At 43.4% G+C, this 21,789-nt stretch overlaps 1 protein-coding gene across 1 annotated transcript in view; it reads right to left on the bottom strand.

Annotated features, from left to right (window-relative positions):
- ano3 (anoctamin 3) overlaps positions 1-21,789 on the bottom strand; it is a gene marked incomplete at both ends in the record, with an annotated part of 153,238 nt that overhangs the window by 58,760 nt on the left and 72,689 nt on the right. The window contains 6 exons of the mRNA XM_080737314.1: positions 5,837-5,943; positions 7,395-7,529; positions 8,217-8,261; positions 11,001-11,101; positions 16,753-16,908; positions 20,605-20,735. Of these exons, the coding sequence (XP_080593440.1) occupies positions 5,837-5,943; positions 7,395-7,529; positions 8,217-8,261; positions 11,001-11,101; positions 16,753-16,908; positions 20,605-20,735 (675 nt within the window). The remainder of the gene's footprint in view (positions 1-5,836; positions 5,944-7,394; positions 7,530-8,216; positions 8,262-11,000; positions 11,102-16,752; positions 16,909-20,604; positions 20,736-21,789) is intronic.

Below are 21,789 nucleotides of genomic sequence, written 5' to 3'. Positions count from 1 at the left end.
TTATAGAGAAAACCAGGAAAATAACGTTATCCAACTACATAAATGCGTCCTCTCCGTACCACTCTATTATATTGTTACCGTCGGGTTTCTGCCCGACTCAACATCACTCAACATCACCAAAACAAAGGAGATGCTGGTTGATTTTAGGAAGAAGGGGGCTCACCCCTTGTCTCCTGTTTCCATTGATGGAGAGGATGTGGAGGTGGTTCAGAGCTACAAGTATTTGGGTGTGGAAATGGACAATAAACTGGACTGGACTGGGAATACAGATGTCCTGTACAAGAAGGGACAGAGCCGGCTTTACTTGCTGAGGAGGCTCAGCTCTTTTGGTGTGTGTAGGACTCTGCTGAACATGGGCGACAGGAAGAGGCTGAATAGGATTATCAAGAAAGCGGGTTCTGTCCTCGGTACCACCTTGGATACTGTGGAGGAGGTGGCCAATAGCAGGATCAGGACTAAACTCCTGGCCATCATGGACAACCCCTCTCACCCCCTACATGATGCTGTGAAAGGGCAGAAAAGCTCCTTTAGCAACAGACTGTTACATCCAAGTTAGTCTGGTAGGATTCACCTTGAAACATGGGCTGCATATTGTTGTAGTGTTTTTGGTTGGTTTCTGTTCTGAATGTTTTGAAGGTTTGCACAGGGCTCTACTTCCTGTATTGTCCCAGCTCAGATTCTGAGCCTGGGACAACTTCCTGCCCAGGAATATCATAGTTTTGGCCCAGAGGTTCTTCTCGCCCCCCTAGTGGCGAGAAAAAGAACCTCTGGGAACTCAGATTGCATCCAAGTTGCAAAAACGAACGCTATAGGAGATCTTTTCTGCCCACAGCTATAAGACTGTACTACAACTCATCTGGTTGGCTTGACCAGGCCAGTTAGGAGGGGGGATGTGGGATACAAGTCTCTCAGATCTCTATTAGTAATGTTTTGGTTTGTCAGTTATTTATTAACATTTTAACTTGCTTAGATGCATTTCTTTTAGATATTTAATATCATCATGTGTTTTCATTGACGTCTTTATGAGCTGCTGTAACGCTTGAATTTCAATAAAGTACCTATATTTACTACATTACAAACGGTTTGTTTTGGACTTACAAAGTTTCCACCCGACAACGACTACGAGGATATGCTACACACCACATGCTGTGCTCATTCTAGTCATGACATGATTGGCCGGTTAATTGTTAGTTGTTAATGAATGAGGAGCGGCTGAGATGATGAGTTAGCGGTGATGAACAACGTATGATGGAGACACAGTTAGCAGACACTTAGACACACAGATGACATGACTCCTCCCTGCACTTTACTAGCTGTAACATTAGCCTATGGCTAACACTGTAGCGTTAACCTGTAGCTAACACTATCCACCTGTTTCCGCAAGAATTTACTGTAGCATTATTAGCGGGACACTTCCGGTTAACAGCAGACATACAAGCTCACGTTGCGTCGCAGATGCAACCGTTGTGAGTTTGTAGATCACTCTCGGCTGCGGCGCCGGAAGCTGCCTGCACATTCTGCGCAATGCATGATGGGATGTTGGAAAGTTGTGGATAGCACTATAACACTGTAGCTTCATCCTCTGGCTAACAGTAGTGTGAGCCTGTAGATAACACTGTAGCGTTGGCCTGTAGCTAAAACTGTAGTGTTCGGGGTCAGGTATGGTCGGGTTCGGGCAAAGTCTTATAACTCTACCCAAAATGGACTATATTATTATCTTTTTGAAGAACCATTCTTTGGGGGGAGCAAATAAGCACTTTTCAAGGTAAGATAGCCTTCTAGGCCAAAATTCTCTTTTAACGCTACCTCAGTAAAACCTCTGGGTTTGAGCATTTGGCGACAACAATGTGGGCGAGTTGACATTTGGGAAGCGAGCGTTCTGGACGGTTACCCTGAAGTCTAACTGAACTGGACAAAGAGGTCTAAGTAGACGTCTACAGGATAGTGTCTCGTCCCCGGCCGGCTTCACCACAGACTCATACGCACCTTCCCAGGAGCTCACTGACTGGGAGAGCAACAGCCTGTCGCGCCGACCGTAATAATTAAGTAGCGACAGACAACAAAGGGGCGGAGCTGTTGAAAAATAATGGAGGACAAGGACAGTAACCAGCAGAGCCACACACCACACTCGCAAAAAAGACACATGGTGTACATTAGTGTGTGTGCGTGTTAGGGGTGCCACAATACTGAACCGAACCTGTATACCGAACCGAATGGCCCTGTACCGAACCCCACAGCCCATACTGAATGAACCGAATTTCTTTATTTTTTTGGGTGTGGCCACATAAAAATATAATTTTAACTCTTTCTCTACACTTTTTTGGAGAACATCTTCCTCCTAGTATAATCATAATAACTGATTATCATGTTTTAGGTGGGATTGCACCCCATCCCTAAAATTAACTGAACATTTTGGATTCTTTATTTTGTCATTTTAAATTTTTACTGTACCGAAACCGTACCAAAACCGTTAGTCAAAAACCGAGATACAAACCGAACCATGGGCTGACTGAACCGTGGCACCCCTAGTGTGCGTGCGTGTGTGTCCATGTACGTGTGTGTGGGCGAGTGTGGACTTTGTGTCTGTGTGTGTGTGTGTCTGTGTGTGTGTGTGTGTGTGTGTGTGTGTGTGTGTGTGTGTGTCTGTGTGTGTGTGTGTGTGTGTGTGTGTGTGTGTGTGTGTGTGCGTGCGTGCGTGTGTGTGTGCGTGTGTGTGTGTGCGTGTGTGCGTGTTGGGGGAGGAGGTGGTAGAGGATGACTGCCTGAATCACTCACACACAAAGGAGTGAAATAACATAAAAATGATTATGAGGAAATGTTCATGATGACCCAATCACTCAGACTGACAGTCCTGTGCTGTGATCAGATTAATGGTCAAGTGTTAAACACTGCTGTAGTGCTCGCTGCTGCCGTGCTGTGGAACAGCGTTCCATTCTCAGTTAGATTAGATCTGCTCCCTCCATTGATTCTTTTAACCCGTTTAATCCAGATATAAGAATATCCAAATAGTGTGTCATTAGTAACCCTTTGAAATAATCAATCATATCTTTTGAAATTTTCATGAAGAAATAGGTGAAAAGTTGTGTTTTATGACCGGTGGGATAATGTGTTGTATCAACCTAAGAGTATATGGTAAATATAGTTATCCTAGACAATCATACACCAAAGGCCATAACTACCTACCGACCACCATACTGCATCCATCATTAAACTACCTACCAGTAAGACGCCTAAGGGCAAAAGGCCACCTTGCCGTAAAGGGCTGAGGACAGCATCTTTCTCACTCTGAGCAAACACTGCTATGTTGCATGCCTTGTCTGGGAGCTCATTTTCATCCAACATATATGAATTTGAATCCTCTTAACATGTTCTCTCTGTTTTATCTCATTGTTTCCATTTTATTATGTTGTTGTTTTCATTCTTCTTCTTCTGGTTTCTTTTATTACTGTTGTATTGCTGTGATGATGAAATGTCTGTACAGCACTTTGGTACAACGAAAGTGTGCTCTATAAATGAACGTGATTTGATCTGTGTGACATCATCATATCATTCCCAGGAGTCATCGCCAGGCTGGCTTGTGGTGGACATTTTTTTAAGAATTAAATTTTTGCACTGACCTAATCGGAAACCAGGAACTTTGCTTTGCTTTCCGATCAGGCATCAGGGAGTATATGCACCGATCCAATGTTGCGTAAGAAGTTATTGCGTTATACTAGCTAATTTACGCTGAAACTACTGTATGTAGGTGGATCAAAATGTCCATGTTTTATAAAGTTTAATCTGAGACAGTCCATACAGTAATTATAGTACTCATATCAAATCCATATGGGTTAGTAGTTTACTGTACAGTTGTTCACTCACACACACACACACACGCAAGTACAAGCACAAACACACGTGCGTGCACATACTGATATGCACGTTCAGATATGAGATATGGGAGATAGCAATGGGGAGTGGGTTCCACAGTTTGGGAGGCAGAAGGCAGAAGAGTCTGGGACGCGTTGAGCGTCGTCCAGGGTGTTTTAGGGAAGGGAGAAGAGTCTGGGACGTGTGGAGCGTCGTCCAGGGTGTTTTAGGGAAGGGAGAAGAGTCTGGGACGCGTGGAGCGTCGTCCAGGGTGTTTTAGGGAAGGGAGAAGAGTCTGGGACGTGTGGAGCGTCGTCCAGGGTGTTTTAGGGAAGGGAGAAGAGTCTGGGACGCGTGGAGCGTCGTCCAGGGTGTTTTAGGGAAGGGAGAAGAGTCTGGGACGCGTGGAGCGTCGTCCAGGGTGTTTTAGGGAAGGGAGAAGAGTCTGGGACGCGTGGAGCGTCGTCCAGGGTGTTTTAGGGAAGGGAGAAGAGTCTGGGACGCGTGGAGCGTCGTCCAGGGTGTTTTAGGGAAGGGAGAAGAGTCTGAAATATTTGAATAACTGAGAAGGGCCAGAACATTTTTCTTTGCGATGGCAGATTCGTCTGGCTATGATGCGAGGCTATTGAGAACGGTCACTTCAGCATTCCAGGAGAGCGGGAGTGACTGGGACGTCAGATGACAAGAAGGAGACATCCGTCATGTATTTTTTCATCCAGTGCCAATATCCTAAGCTGTAATCCAGGGCTCTGCTCTCCCTCTGCCAACCTGGGGAGAGCCCTGAACTGAGCTCATGCTTCCTTCAGTGCATGAGGAGTGAGCAGGCCGCTTCTTATCACATGACATGCCGGAGTTTGTCTAGGTGGATGTAGTGCGTGGAAGGAACACGTTCCTTTCCCCTCCATCAGGCGCCCCGGCTGGCCAGGGGGAGGCAGTATAGAGACCAGGACAAGTGCATGTTTTTGTGAGGGTATACCTACCCTAGGGGACACAGGGAGAACATGCAAACTCCACACAGAAAGGCCCTTTCGCCAACCCCACTTAGGGTGTGGGCGCTGATGACACAGAGGAGAGAACACGTCTCCCAGTGCCCACATCGTCCCCAGCGGGAATCGAACCCAGGACCTTCTAGCTGTGAGGTGACAGTGCTACTGACTGCACCACTGTGTCCCCTATAGACCCCTGTCATGTCCTGTCTTGAACAAACGTTTGCCGTTTGGTCACATTCGTCCCACAAAGTCCCTATAGGCCACTCTGGGAGTGAGCGTATTGTAGATAATTAACACTACACTGAATGAGGATGGAATGAATGGATGAGAACAGAAATAAGATGCAGAACATCCAACAAACACACAGTCACCATGGCTGCTCAGTGGACAGTGAAGGGTGGTTTTTAAAAGCCTTAATGTTTGTTTCATTATTGTGTAGAGCAGGGGTCTTGAACAGGGGGTCCGGGACCCCAGAATTACTACAGGGGGTCCTCCAAATCTCTGAGTGATAGAAACCTTTTTTCTCCTTTTTTAACCACTTGAACCCTAGCTAGCGTCCATATTCTGAGAGCTTTAGCCAAAAATAGCAGATCTACGAGCTCACAACGCCTCACGCTGCGAGACGTTGTGAGCTTGTAGATCGGCTATTTTTGGCATAGAGCTTTGGTGTAGAGGGGGAAAAGAGCAGACTAAGTACAGAGTGAAAGGTCAAGTTTATTAAGTATTGACGGTTCAAGTGGTTAAATATCTGAAAACACACATTGACATGAATCCAAAATACACTGATGATTGTGCTGTCAAACAATGAAACTATATGGAATCTATGAACAGGTTGTGGGGGTCCCTGCTTCATCTCTCTCTCAACTAAGGGGTCCCTGCTTCATCTCTCTCTCAACTAAGGGGTCCTTGGCCTGAAACCGTTGAAGACCCCTGGTGTAGAGTTATGTTAATCATACTCCTACTAACAACAACCACAACGATAAGGACAGTATTCCTACCCATCTTGGACTTCCCGTCTTCGTACTTGGTGCGTTGCAGGACGTGGTGAACTATCCTGCTGCGCGTGGAGTTGGAGAAGAACGTCTGCTTGTTGTTGATGCTGAAGCTGCAGAGAAGAACCAAGAGGGACATTTTCATTTAGTGAGTCTTTTGGATGAAATGTCATTTAGTTTGAGTCATTTTTCAGTCACCGGAAGTCAAGTTTTTGAATTTAGTTGACTAAATCTACAGTTGATTCTGTTGTGAAAAAAGAATTTTGTACCTTGATATATCAGCCATCAGGGTACTGCCAAAATACTTATATAACATATAACAACAGTGTAGTACTGGTCTATGCTGTAGGGGGCAGTATAACAGTATAACAGATATATTACTGGTGCTTGCTGTAGGGGGCAGTATAGACAGGTATCTGGTCCACGTTACACTGATAAGAACTAGATGCGTGCGCATGGTCCGTACCAAAATTAGCCAATGAAACCAGTGCTCCCCAAAACAACAGGTTTGGGGATTGGACGGAATTGATTACATGATACCGTCAGCTGTGCATTTAGTCTCAATGTGTGTAAACAAGAAACCCGTCTATAACAGTATAACAGATATATTACTGGTCTATAGGGGGCAGTATAACAGTATAACAGATATATTACTGGTGCATGCAGGCTCTACTGAAGGGTGCAGTGTAGCAGTATATTACTGGTCTATAGGGGGCAGTATAACAGTATAACAGTATATTACTGGTCTATAGGGGGCAGTATAACATACTGGTGCATGCGGGCTCTACTGAAGGGAGCAGTGTAGCAGTGTATATTTAGTAGTGTTATAGTTGCGACCGTAGGTCGCACTTACTACAGAAAGCTGCTCGAGGTGTCCGTGCGTCCGTCAGTCAGTCACACCTCACACGTCACACTTTTGCCCTGCTCATATCTCGGCCACCGTTGGCCCGATCCATGCCAAAATTTCCACACAAACTCCTTGCCTGCCAAACTACAACCTCCAAGGACCCCCAGAGTTCCAGGGACCCCCAGGTCCCTGGGGGACCCCCAGGTGTAAAAAAAATACCAAATGTGCAAAAATTACCAAATGACCACCCCAACGGGGCTGCTCACGGGGAATTCCCGGGGACCACCCACTCCTGGTGCTCCAGAACAGATGCAAAAGTGGTGGCGCCCCCAGTGGAGGACCCCCTGCCACTGCAGCTCACATAAAATGCCGTAACTCGGGCTAGGAGCGTCCGGGAGAGCCGGGGCCGGTACCTAATCGTCCGCCAAGGCAACGCGGACACCCCACCCCTCATTTCTCACATGGCCCTCTTCTAGCGCCACCTACAGGCCGATTTTTAAAACACATTTTTGGCCACTGCTCCTACAGTTTTGGCCCTCAAATCACGGAAATCACTACACAGTATGTCTACACTCATGTCATCAACATGGATCCGGAAGTTTTTGGAAAAACACATTTTTGCCCTATTTGTGGAGATAAGTGACCTACGGTCGCTTATCTCCCAATTAGGGAATACATACTGGTGTATGTATTATATATTATATATATATATATTACTGGTGCATGCGGGCTCTGCTGAAGGGAGCGGTGTAGCAGTCAGTCTCCTCCAGGTCGGGTAGGGCCTCTTTGTCCAGTTTCATGGGGTTTTTGGGAAGCCAGCTTTTCACCTGACACCACCTCTGATGGAACCTGCTGCAGTGCACACACACACACACACACACGCACACATACGCGCACACGCACACGCACACGCACAATGTCCCGTTTCACAAGTATTCATATGTATAAAATGTATCCACCTGCATGTTTCCGCAGGAGTTTACTGGAGATTATTTGGACCTGTTTGCACCACACTTCCGGTTTAACAGCAGACATACAAGCTCACGTCGCGTCGTGGATAAGATCTATCTATACCTTTTGAAAATATCATATCTACAAGCTCAGCTTAGATCAGCTATTTTCATATGGCTGAAGTGGCTAATGTATGTTTTGTAATATTAATCAAATCTAGTAACTTACATTTTCAGATAATTAAATCAAGTAAAAATATTGAAAGTTGTAAATAATGACACATCCGCCAAAAAACATACAAAGGCTGTATGTACTGCCACATAAATGGATACGATAGGTCACCAATATGAGTATGTACCGCCACATAAATGGACAGGTCACCAATATGAGTATGTACCGCCACATAAATGGATAGGTCACCAATATGAGTATGTACCGCCACATAAATGGATAGGTCACCAATATGAGTATGTACCGCCACATAAATGGATAGGTCACCAATATGAGTATGTTGCACATAAATGGATACGATAGGTCACCAATATGAGTAGGTGTGAATAAAAATAATAAAATAATCTGTCTATTTACCTGCTCATGGTTTTGCTCTTCCAGTCTGTGAAGTAGGATTTCTTCCTGAAAACAACCATTAATTAAACCACAGATTGAGCACAATTCATCAACCTGATTGACTTGTATATAAAATAATATTTTTAAAGGTAGGGTGAAGTGATTTCATTTGCTGTTTACTGGTTAAATAAAGGTAAAAAAAAAAAAAAAAAGAAAGACAAAGAAGCGTCAAATGTCTAAGCGTATACACCTGATGAAGGCCGGTTAGGCCGAAACGTTGTGTTTTTTCCCGCTGTGTAATTAAAATTATTGGGAGCTGAGAGACAGTGTGCGGATTCATTCTCCTCTTCTTCAGTCTACTCTTTTGGATCCAGCACCAGTCGTAGTCACTTGGATGTGCGTGTATCTCCAGTCGTAGTCACTTGGATGTGCGTGTATCTCCAGTCGTAGTCACTTGGATGTGCGTGTATCTCCAGTCGTAGTCACTTGGATGTGCGTGTATCTCCAGTCGTAGTCACTTGGATGTGCGTGTATCTCCAGTCGTAGTCACTTGGATGTGCGTGTATCTCCAGTCGTAGTCACTTGGATGTGCGTGTATCTCCAGTCGTAGTCACTTGGATGTGCGTGTATCTCCAGTCGTAGTCACTTGGATGTGCGTGTATCTCCAGTCGTAGTCACTTGGATGTGTGTGTATCTCCAGTCGTAGTCACTTGGATGTGCGTGTATCTCCAGTCGTAGTCACTTGGATGTGCGTGTATCTCCAGTCGTAGTCACTTGGATGTGCGTGTATCTCCAGTCGTAGTCACTTGGATGTGCGTGTATCTCCAGTCGTAGTCACTTGGATGTGCGTGTATCTCCAGTCGTAGTCACTTGGATGTGTGTGTATCTCCAGTCGTAGTCACTTGGATGTGTGTGTATCTCCAGTCGTAGTCACTTGGATGTGCGTGTATCTCAGTCGTAGTCACTTGGATGTGCGTGTATCTCCAGTCGTAGTCACTTGGATGTGTGTGTATCTCCAGTCGTAGTCACTTGGATGTGTGTGTATCTCCAGTCGTAGTCACTTGGATGTGTGTGTATCTCCAGTCGTAGTCACTTGGATGTGCGTGTATCTCAGTCGTAGTCACTTGGATGTGCGTGTATCTCCAGTCGTAGTCACTTGGATGTGTGTGTATCTCCAGTCGTAGTCACTTGGATGTGCGTGTATCTCCAGTCGTAGTCACTTGGATGTGCGTGTATCTCCAGTCGTAGTCACTTGGATGTGCGTGTATCTCCAGTCGTAGTCACTTGGATGTGCGTGTATCTCCAGTCGTAGTCACTTGGATGTGCGTGTATCTCCAGTCGTAGTCACTTGGATGTGCGTGTATCTCCAGTCGTAGTCACTTGGATGTGCGTGTATCTCCAGTCGTAGTCACTTGGATGTGCGTGTATCTCCAGTCGTAGTCACTTGGATGTGCGTGTATCTCCAGTCGTAGTCACTTGGATGTGCGTGTATCTCCAGTCGTAGTCACTTGGATGAGCGTGTATCACCAGTCGTAGTCACTTGGATGTGCGTGTATCTCCAGTCGTAGTCACTTGGATGTGCGTGTATCTCCAGTCGTAGTCACTTGGATGAGCGTGTATCTCCAGTCGTAGTCACTTGGATGTGCGTGTATCTCCAGTCGTAGTCACTTGGATGTGCGTGTATCTCCAGTCGTAGTCACTTGGATGTGCGTGTATCACCAGTCGTAGTCACTTGGATGTGCGTGTATCTCAGTCGTAGTCACTTGGATGTGCGTGTATCTCCAGTCGTAGTCACTTGGATGTGCGTGTATCACCAGTCGTAGTCACTTGGATGTGCGTGTATCTCCAGTCGTAGTCACTTGGATGTGCGTGTATCTCCAGTCGTAGTCACTTGGATGTGCGTGTATCTCCAGTCGTAGTCACTTGGATGAGCGTGTATCTCCAGTCGTAGTCACTTGGATGTGCGTGTATCTCCAGTCGTAGTCACTTGGATGTGCGTGTATCTCCAGTCGTAGTCACTTGGATGTGCGTGTATCTCCAGTCGTAGTCACTTGGATGTGCGTGTATCTCCAGTCATAGTCACTTGGATGTGCGTGTATCTCCCCACTGCTAAAGCGTATGTACATTTGGAACTCATCTGATGATAAGCTTCACCTCCTAATGTATGAATGAATGGAACATTGTAAGCGCTTTGAGTTCGCAACTTGCTTAGAAAAGCGCTATAAAAATGCAATCCATTATTATTAAAGGGGCACTCCACCACTTTTCAACCTATGTTCATATAATTGGTCCTCACTCAAAAATAGCCTTTTTTTTTTTTTTTTTTTTTTTTTTTAGAGGAGGGCTGTGGGCAGGTCAGAAACCCATCGTCTTGTGACATCATCGATTGCCAATCCAGCTTATAGAAACTGCAGGCTTTCTATTCCTGAAAAGTTTCAATTTTAAAGTGGAAGCCATTGTTCTCGCGATAATAAAAATCTAAATATTTCTTTCAAAAATATTGATTCATTTTTTTTGGGGAAAATTATGTCACAAGACGATGGATTCTGAACTTCCCACAGCTCTCATATGAGACTTGGACTGAGAAGATTTTTTTTTTGCTATTTTCTCATGAACATTAGTGAGGACCTATTATATGAAGACAGGTTGAAAAGTGGTGAACTACTCCTTTACATGTAAGTAAATAAATGCGTACCTGAAGGGCATGCGGATGTTCATCTGCTCTGCATATTTACACAGGGGTAGGGGTAGGGTTAGGGTTAGGTTTAGGGTTAGGGGTTAGGGAGCGTGGATAATAAATAGTACCTGAAGGGCATGCGGATGTTCATCTGTTCAGCATATTTACACAGGGTGTCCCAGGGGGCGTGGATCTTCACAAACATGATGTCATTGTTGATCAACGAAGGCTTGGAGGACAAGAACGAACACATTGTAGTTGGTCATAAGAACAACACATTGTAGTTGGTCATAAGAACAACACGTTGTAGTTGGTCATAAGAACAACACATTGTAGTTGGTCATAAGAACAACACATTGTAGTTGGTCATAAGAACAACACATTGTAGTTGGTCATAAGAACAACACATTGTAGTTGGTCATAAGAACAAACACATTGTAGTTGGTCAGAAGAACAAACACATTGTAGTTGGTCAGATGAACAACACATTGTAGTTGGTCATAAGAACAACACATTGTAGTTGGTCATAAGAACAACACATTGTAGTTGGTCATAAGAACAACACATTGTAGTTGGTCATAAGAACAACACATTGTAGTTGGTCATAAGAACAACACATTGTAGTTGGTCATAAGAACAACACATTGTAGTTGGTCAGAAGAACAAACACATTGTAGTTGGTCATAAGAACAACACATTGTAGTTGGTCAGATGAACAACACATTGTAGTTGGTCATAAGAACAACACATTGTAGTTGGTCATAAGAACAACACATTGTAGTTGGTCATAAGAACAAACACATTGTAGTTGGTCAGATGAACAAACACATTGTAGTTGGTCATAAGAACAACACATTGTAGTTGGTCAGATGAACAACACATTGTAGTTGGTCATAAGAACAACACATTGTAGTTGGTCATAAGAACAACACATTGTAGTTGGTCATAAGAACAAACACATTGTAGTTGGTCAGATGAACAAACACATTGTAGTTGGTCATAAGAACAACACATTGTAGTTGGTCATAAGAACAACACATTGTAGTTGGTCAGAAGAACAACACATTGTAGTTGGTCAGAAGAACAACACATTGTAGTTGGTCATAAGAACAACACATTGTAGTTGGTCATAAGAACAACACATTGTAGTTGGTCATAAGAACAACACATTGTAGTTGGTCATAAGAACAACACATTGTAGTTGGTCAGAAGAACAACACATTGTAGTTGGTCATAAGAACAAACACATTGTAGTTGGTTGGAGAACAACACATTGTAGTTGGTTGGAGAACAAACACATTGTAGTTGGTTGGAGAACAACACATTGTAGTTGGTTGGAGAACAACACATTGTAGTTGGTCAGATGAACAACACATTGTAGTTGGTCAGAAGAACAACACATTGTAGTTGGTCAGAAGAACAAACACATTGTAGTTGGTCATAAGAACAACACATTGTAGTTGGTCATAAGAACAACACATTGTAGTTGGTTGGAGAACAAACACATTGTAGTTGGTAATAAGAACAACACATTGTAGTTGGTCAGAAGAACAACACATTGTAGTTGGTCAGAAGAACAACACATTGTAGTTGGTCATAAGAACAACACATTGTAGTTGGTCATAAGAACAACACATTGTAGTTGGTCATAAGAACAAACACATTGTAGTTGGTCAGAAGAACAACACATTGTAGTTGGTCATAAGAACAACACATTGTAGTTGGTCATAAGAACAACACATTGTAGTTGGTCATAAGAACAAACACATTGTAGTTGGTCATAAGAACAAACACATTGTAGTTGGTCATAAGAACAACACATTGTAGTTGGTCATAAGAACAACACATTGTAGTTGGTCATAAGAACAACACATTGTAGTTGGTCAGAAGAACAAACACATTGTAGTTGGTCAGAAGAACAACACATTGTAGTTGGTCATAAGAACAACACATTGTAGTTGGTCATAAGAACAACTCAGAAGAACAACACATTGTAGTTGGTCATAAGAACAACACATTGTAGTTGGTCATAAGAACAACACATTGTAGTTGGTCATAAGAACAACACATTGTAGTTGGTCATAAGAACAACACATTGTAGTTGGTCATAAGAACAACACATTGTAGTTGGTCGGAAGAACAACACATTGTAGTTGGTCAGAAGAACAACACATTGTAGTTGGTCATAAGAACAACACATTGTAGTTGGTCATAAGAACAACACATTGTAGTTGGTCATAAGAACAAACACATTGTAGTTGGTCATAAGAACAAACACATTGTAGTTGGTCAGAAGAACAAACACATTGTAGTTGGTCATAAGAACAAACACATTGTAGTTGGTCAGAAGAACAAACACATTGTAGTTGGTCAGAAGAACAAACACATTGTAGTTGGTCATAAGAACAAACACATTGTAGTTGGTCATAAGAACAACACATTGTAGTTGGTCATAAGAACAACACATTGTAGTTGGTCATAAGAACAAACACATTGTAGTTGGTCATAAGAACAACACATTGTAGTTGGTCATAAGAACAACACATTGTAGTTGGTCATAAGAACAACACATTGTAGTTGGTCATAAGAACAACACATTGTAGTTGGTCATAAGAACAAACACATTGTAGTTGGTCAGAAGAACAACACATTGTAGTTGGTCATAAGAACAACACATTGTAGTTGGTCATAAGAACAACACATTGTAGTTGGTCATAAGAACAAACACATTGTAGTTGGTCATAAGAACAACACATTGTAGTTGGTCATAAGAACAACACATTGTAGTTGGTCATAAGAACAAACACATTGTAGTTGGTCAGAAGAACAACACATTGTAGTTGGTCATAAGAACAACACATTGTAGTTGGTCATAAGAACAACACATTGTAGTTGGTCATAAGAACAACACATTGTAGTTGGTCATAAGAACAACACATTGTAGTTGGTCATAAGAACAACACATTGTAGTTGGTCATAAGAACAACACATTGTAGTTGGTCAGAAGAACAAACACATTGTAGTTGGTCATAAGAACAAACACATTGTAGTTGGTCAGAAGAACAAACACATTGTAGTTGGTCATAAGAACAAACACATTGTAGTTGGTCATAAGAACAACACATTGTAGTTGGTCATAAGAACAACACATTGTAGTTGGTCATAAGAACAAACACATTGTAGTTGGTCATAAGAACAAACACATTGTAGTTGGTCAGAAGAACAACACATTGTAGTTGGTCAGAAGAACAAACACATTGTAGTTGGTCATAAGAACAACACATTGTAGTTGGTCATAAGAACAACACATTGTAGTTGGTCATAAGAACAACACATTGTAGTTGGTCATAAGAACAACACATTGTAGTTGGTCATAAGAACAACACATTGTAGTTGGTCAGAAGAACAACACATTGTAGTTGGTCAGAAGAACAACACATTGTAGTTGGCCATAAGAACAACACATTGTAGTTGGTCATAAGAACAACACATTGTAGTTGGTCAGAAGAACAACACATTGTAGTTGGTCATAAGAACAACACATTGTAGTTGGTCAGAAGAACAACACATTGTAGTTGGTCATAAGAACAACACATTGTAGTTGGTCATAAGAACAACACATTGTAGTTGGTCATAAGAACAACACATTGTAGTTGGTCATAAGAACAACACATTGTAGTTGGTCATAAGAACAAACACATTGTAGTTGGTCATAAGAACAACACATTGTAGTTGGTCAGAAGAACAACACATTGTAGTTGGTCATAAGAACAACACATTGTAGTTGGTCATAAGAACAACACATTGTAGTTGGTCATAAGAACAACACATTGTAGTTGGTCATAAGAACAACACATTGTAGTTGGTCAGAAGAACAACACATTGTAGTTGGTCATAAGAACAACACATTGTAGTTGGTCATAAGAACAACACATTGTAGTTGGTCATAAGAACAACACATTGTAGTTGGTCATAAGAACAACACATTGTAGTTGGTCATAAGAACAAACACATTGTAGTTGGTCATAAGAACAACACATTGTAGTTGGTCAGACACTCAACAGCAGGTGTTCTCAAACATGTCACCGTTAACTCATTTACGGCCACGTCCCCCTGCGGGACGCTGTGAGAGATATAAAAAATGAAAACGGGACGTCCAAATCTTGTAAACTTTCTGCGATTCTGCCAATAATCATGGGTGGATTCACACTGCAATCCGTTTGATTAGAACTGATTCTGAAAACGGTTGCTGGTTCACGCTGGCCAGCATTCACATTGGCATGCCTTCTGGCCTCCCTGGAGATCACTAGCACTATACGTCCCGATCCTATAGGTGGCGGTATGCACATAGTGCCTCGCTGTTGAATACAGACGTCATCAACTATGCGACATTGCTGATTCTGGTCGCCAAGAAATTCAGGCACAAAAGTTGATGTAACAATCCAATGACGCGCGACAGCGCAGTGTGGAACAGTGTTGCAGTGATCCCCGACGACCAAACCTTTTCTGAGCCGGGGTCTCGCACCCCCCGAAGTTCACACCTCGTATCAATAGACCTGTATAGTAGGCGTCGAGTGACGTTCGCTGATCTACCAGCTCACAATGCCTCGCATCCGCGACGCGTTGTGAGCTTGTAGATCTGCTATTTTCCAGGCGCAGAAATGAATGAATGATGATGAGCGAGTCACTGTGTCAGACTTCCAGCGCAGGCGCAGTGCACGTTATTATTTTTATTATTTAATAATCAACATAGCCTACAATTGAAACGCTTTCACAAGCCACAGTGTGGCTTAATTAATGTTCACATTAAGGGTAACAAGCACGTCAAGCAGGCACACTGCATGCACTGCACATTATATTAGAACAAGTTTGCTAGTGAGTGCAAATCAGTGGCTTCCTCAAAGAAAAAGAAACGAGGCGAAAAAGCGTTGGTACACTAGTATTAACGCTACGACACCAAAACGGGACATGCCCGTGCTGTCTTCGGCTGGAGAGTGGAGTCGGAGATGCTACTGCTGCTGCTGCTGATGATGATGATGATGATGAAGAAGAGAAGTTGGCGGTGTTGACGGACTCGGATTTATTGGACGGGTGATGGGTTGTGATTCTAGGTCTAGGATGTTAGGGTTAAATAAATAAATGTATCTTTTTCATCTGTGGAGCTGCCAGTTTTTAGCAGGGCATCCTTAACTTTATGATAGTGTAGTTTGAGCCACTTGACTTTAGCACGGCATTGTTCTATTGTTCTGTTAAATCCACGCTCACGCATATACTCACTGATTACCGAAAATATGTCTGCATTTTTGTGGGTATTGTCTAATTGCGTTTGGATGTCAGCGTCTGCCCAAATCTCCAGCAAGCAAGCAATCTAACGCGTCGCTGATCTTATGGCCATGTCGACAACTGTTACCTAGTGTTTATTTGTGGCGACGCCTGACTCGTCGAATTTATATGAGGTCACGTTCAACATCAAAACCGGTTTTGTGGACGGTTGCTTCACACTGCAGCTCACCATTCACAAGGTCGCATCAAGCAGCCTCGAGACTACCTCTTGAGGTGGTTTCGAGGCTATCCGGTTCTGAGGAAAACCGCACGCTTCACACTGTCAAAACCGGTCTAAACATCTGCCAAGTAGCCTCGAGACCGGTCCCGAGACCGCAGTGTGAATCCGCCCGACACACATGGATACGTCTTTTGCTGGGCCAAACAAGGGAATCACGTAACATTGATCCCCTTCCCTTATTGGCTCATCCTATGATGGACATGACGTATGTGTAGTAGGCAAAAGAATACATACTGTACACATTGTGTGTGTGTGTGTGTGTGTGTGTGTGTGTGTGCGTGCGTGCGTGCGTGCGTGCGTGCGTGCGTGACATCTACCTCCTTCTCCAGCATGAGGCCTTCAGCGCGGAGGTTCTTCTCGAAGGTGCATCTCTTCTCCACCTGCGGACTGGACTTCTTATAGACCAGGATGTAGTCGATGCGCTTCTTACCGTCTCTGAACAGCAGCCCTGACGCATGGACCGGAGTCTTCCCCTATAGATGTACAGTATAGTTTAATATATGGACTGGAGTCTTCCCCTATAGATGTACAGTATAGTTTAATATATGGACCGGAGTCTTCCCCTATAGATGTACAGTAGTTTAATATATGGACCGGAGTCTTCCCCTATAGATGTACGGTATAGTTTAATATATGGACCAGAGTCTTCCCCTATAGATGTACAGTATAGTAGCCAGACCCAGAGGGTCGGCCTACATAAGGCTTTGTCTGTCCTGTTTTTCTCCATAGATGGTCATGATGATGACATGATGATGACATGAGGGAGGGATAGACCGACAGACAAAGCCTTCATGTCATCACAATGACATGAGGGAGGGACAGACCGACAGACAAAGCAAAAGGCTTTGTCTGTCGGTCTGTCCCTCCCTCTTTTCTCCATATTTGGTCACAATGATGTCACAAATGATGATGACATGAGGGAGGGACAGACAGCCTATAAAGGGACAGACAGCCTATAAATGTACCATTAAATTTATAGGCCCAGAGGGTTGGCAGAACCGGGGTCTGGCACAACCAGGTTGACCTGGTCTAGTTTAATATATGGACCGGAGTCTTCCCCTATAGATGTACGGTATAGTTTAATATATGGACCGGAGTCTTCCCCTATAGATGTACAGTATAGTTTAATATATGGACTGGAGTCTTCCCCTATAGATGTACAGTAGTTTAATATATGGACCGGAGTCTTCCCCTATAGATGTACAGTATAGTTTAATATATGGACTGGAGTCTTCCCCTATAGATGTACAGTATAGTTTAATATATGGACCGGAGTCTTCCCCTATAGATGTACAGTAGTTTAATATATGGACTGGAGTCTTCCCCTATAGATGTACAGTATAGTTTAATATATGGACCGGAGTCTTCCCCTATAGATGTACAGTATAGTTTAATATATGGACTGGAGTCTTCCCCTATAGATGTACAGTATAGTTTAATATATGGACTGGAGTCTTCCCCTATAGATGTACAGTATAGTTTAATATATGGACTGGAGTCTTCCCCTATAGATGTACAGTATAGTTTAATATATGGACCGGAGTCTTCCCCTATAGATGTACAGTATAGTTTAATATATGGACTGGAGTCTTCCCCTATAGATGTACAGTATAGTTTAATATATGGACCGGAGTCTTCCCCTATAGATGTACAGTATAGTTTAATATATGGACCGGAGTCTTCCCCTATAGATGTACAGTAGTTTAATATATGGACTGGAGTCTTCCCCTATAGATGTACAGTATAGTTTAATATATGGACTGGAGTCTTAATCCCCTATAGATGTACAGTAGTTTAATATATGGACCGGAGTCTTCCCCTATAGATGTACAGTATAGTTTAATATATGGACCGGAGTCTTCCCCTATAGATGTACAGTAGTTTAATATATGGACTGGAGTCTTCCCCTATAGATGTACAGTATAGTTTAATATATGGACCGGAGTCTTCCCCTATAGATGTACAGTATAGTTTAATATATGGACCGGAGTCTTCCCCTATAGATGTACAGTATAGTTTAATATATGGACCGGAGTCTTCCCCTATAGATGTACAGTATAGTTTAATATATGGACCGGAGTCTTCCCCTATAGATGTACAGTAGTTTAATATATGGACCGGAGTCTTCCCCTATAGATGTACAGTATAGTTTAATATATGGACCGGAGTCTTCCCCTATAGATGTACAGTATAGTTTAATATATGGACTGGAGTCTTCCCCTATAGATGTACAGTATAGTTTAATATATGGACTGGAGTCTTCCCCTATAGATGTACAGTATAGTTTAATATATGGACCGTTCCCCTATAGATGTACAGTATAGTTTAATATATGGACCGGAGTCTTCCCCTATAGATGTACAGTATAGTTTAATATATGGACTGGAGTCTTCCCCTAGAGATGTACAGTATAGTTTAATATATGGACCGGAGTCTTCCCCTATAGATGTACAGTATAGTTTAATATATGGACTGGAGTCTTCCCCTATAGATGTACAGTATAGTTTAATATATGGACTGGAGTCTTCCCCTATAGATGTACAGTATAGTTTAATATATGGACCGGAGTCTTCCCCTATAGATGTACAGTAGTTTAATATATGGACCGGAGTCTTCCCCTATAGATGTACAGTATAGTTTAATATATGGACCGGAGTCTTCCCCTATAGATGTACAGTATAGTTTAATATATGGACTGGAGCCTTCCCCTATAGATGTACAGTATAGTTTAATATATGGACCGGAGTCTTCCCCTATAGATGTACAGTATAGTTTAATATATGGACCGGAGTCTTCCCCTATAGATGTACAGTATAGTTTAATATATGGACCGGAGTCTTCCCCTATAGATGTACAGTATAGTTTAATATATGGACTGGAGTCTTCCCCTATAGATGTACAGTATAGTTTAATATATGGACTGGAGTCTTCCCCTATAGATGTACAGTATAGTTTAATATATGGACTGGAGTCTTCCCCTATAGATGTACAGTATAGTTTAATATATGGACTGGAGTCTTCCCTTATAGATGTACAGTATAGTTTAATATATGGACTGGAGTCTTCCCCTATAGATGTACAGTATAGTTTAATGTATGGACCGGAGTCTTCCCCTATAGATGTACAGTAGTTTAATATATGGACTGGAGTCTTCCCCTATAGATGTACAGTATAGTTTAATATATGGACTGGAGTCTTCCCCTATAGATGTACAGTAGTTTAATGCTCATCACGCCCCATAACGCCACGGCGAGTGTTCGTCAATTCCTGTTTTGGAGCCAGACTGAGCACAGGGGGGAGGGGCGGGTGTCTGCGGTTGCCACAGCAACCGCGGTGCCTCCGCTGGACTGAAGTGAAAATTAAAAAGTATCTGCTTTTTGCACTGGATCTACTTTCTCTCACTCCTTGTTTGTTTTGGGTGAAAACGAGGCCAACTCTACTGGCTCTATCTTACAGTTTACAATGTAGGCATTTAGCAGACACTTTTAATCCAAAGCGACTTACAATAAGCAGGTAATATCAATATAATAATCAAGGTAATATGTCAGTACATCAACAACAATACAACAAATGAATAGGACTATCAATCTAGAAAAAAAAAGAAAAAAAAAACAATAACATAGGTAGACCACACATATCTTTGTAATGGAGGTTTGCGGTCGCCTGATTTTTTCCTTTTCTTGTGACACTATGAGACATGTGGCCGTCTTTTACACAACACTGCGATTATAAATAATGGATGTGGGGTGTAAGGGGTATGGGGGTACCTGCAGTGAGTAGGGGGGATGGGGGTACCTGCAGTGAGTAGGGGGTATGGGGATACCTGCAGTGAGTAAGGGGTATGGGGGTACCCGTAGCACATATGGGGGAACCTGCAGTGAGTCGGTGCGGGGTGTAGGGGGTATGGGGGTACCTGTAGGGGATGTAAGGTACCTGCAGTGAGTCGGTGCGGGGTGTAGGGGGTATGGGGGTACCTGTAGGGGATGTAAGGTACCTGCAGTGAGTCGGTGCGGGGTGTAGGGGGTATGGGGGTACCTGTAGGGGATGTAAGGTACCTGCAGTGAGTCGGTGCGGGGTGTAGGGGGTATGGGGGTACCTGTAGGGGATGTAAGGTACCTGCAGTGAGTCGGTGCGGGGTGTAGGGGTACCCGTAGCGGGTATGGGGGTACCTGCAGTGAGTCGGTGCGGGCCTCCAGTCGTGCCCGGGTCACCGTTGGTTTCCTGATCAGCAGCGACTCGTCGTTGCGGGCCTCACAGCTGGTGGACTCTGATTCGTCCATGTAGGGCTCCCTGGCGTCATGTGACTCGTCCATGTAAAGCTCGCTGACGTCGTGTGCTGTGGGCGGGAACGGTACGGGTGACATCACAGTCTTTACTCATTGTGGACTCGCTGAATGGCCAGACCAGGATGTTATACCAAAACTGTATTGGTTTATTCTCCTCTAAAAGATTACCGACAGTACAAAGGCAGGGCCTTTCTGTTTGGAGTTTGCATGTTCTCCCCGAGTCTCCTAGGGTTGATACCCTCACAAAAACATGCAGTAATCCTGGTCTCTATACTGCCTCCCCCTGGCCAGCCGGGGCGCCTGATGGAGGGGAAAGGAACTGGTTGGAATAACGTGTTCCTTCCACGCGCTACGTCCATCCCAGGGAAATCCCCCCTGTCAGGTGAAAAGAAACAACTTGGACTACCCATGCATTGAAGGAAGTCCGTTGTCTCCCCAGGCGCGGCAGAGGGAGAGCAGAGCACAGGATTACATAGGCAATTAGCACTGGGTGTAAAGAATGAGTTACAAAATCGTGGGATAAAAAATATATTTTTTTAAAAGTGCAAAGGCACGGCCCTTAGCCAATGAGGAGCAGCGTTCTAGGTGACATCCCCACCAACAAGTGCGACCTGATGTAAATAACGACACCCACATGAAACCTTTTGTATTATTATTCTCACAAATATTGATTTAAATATACTCAGGTTATTCTCCTCAAAAAACTGTCCGACAGTACAAAGGCAGGGCTTTCAGCCAATGAGGGAGCAGCAAGCCCACACCGTTTCGTAGGAACAGTATTTCAGACTTTATTCCATCTTCCATCGTCTCCTAAGTGAACTAAGCTGCACTACGTCTACTCCTACCACCGTTTGATGGCACTTGGGCCATGCGTCAAATCCACCGGTTTCATTGGTACACACACTCCTATTTTGCTATGAGATACGTTATTACATTTATATATAATGCATTTGTGAATACATTGTCTTCATTGACTTTAGTTTAAAAAAAATCACACCCAATGTGAAGTGAGCGGTGGTAGGATTTGAGTCTAGGATGTACAGGGTATGCTACGCACACACGTTTTGC

Source organism: Nannobrachium achirus (genome assembly GCF_963921795.1).
Source record: "Nannobrachium achirus genome assembly, chromosome: 11".
Taxonomy (NCBI): Eukaryota; Metazoa; Chordata; class Actinopteri; order Myctophiformes; family Myctophidae; genus Nannobrachium; species Nannobrachium achirus.
The sequence above is the reverse complement of the archived record's forward strand: the minus strand, read 5'-3'. Positions and strand labels throughout refer to the sequence as shown.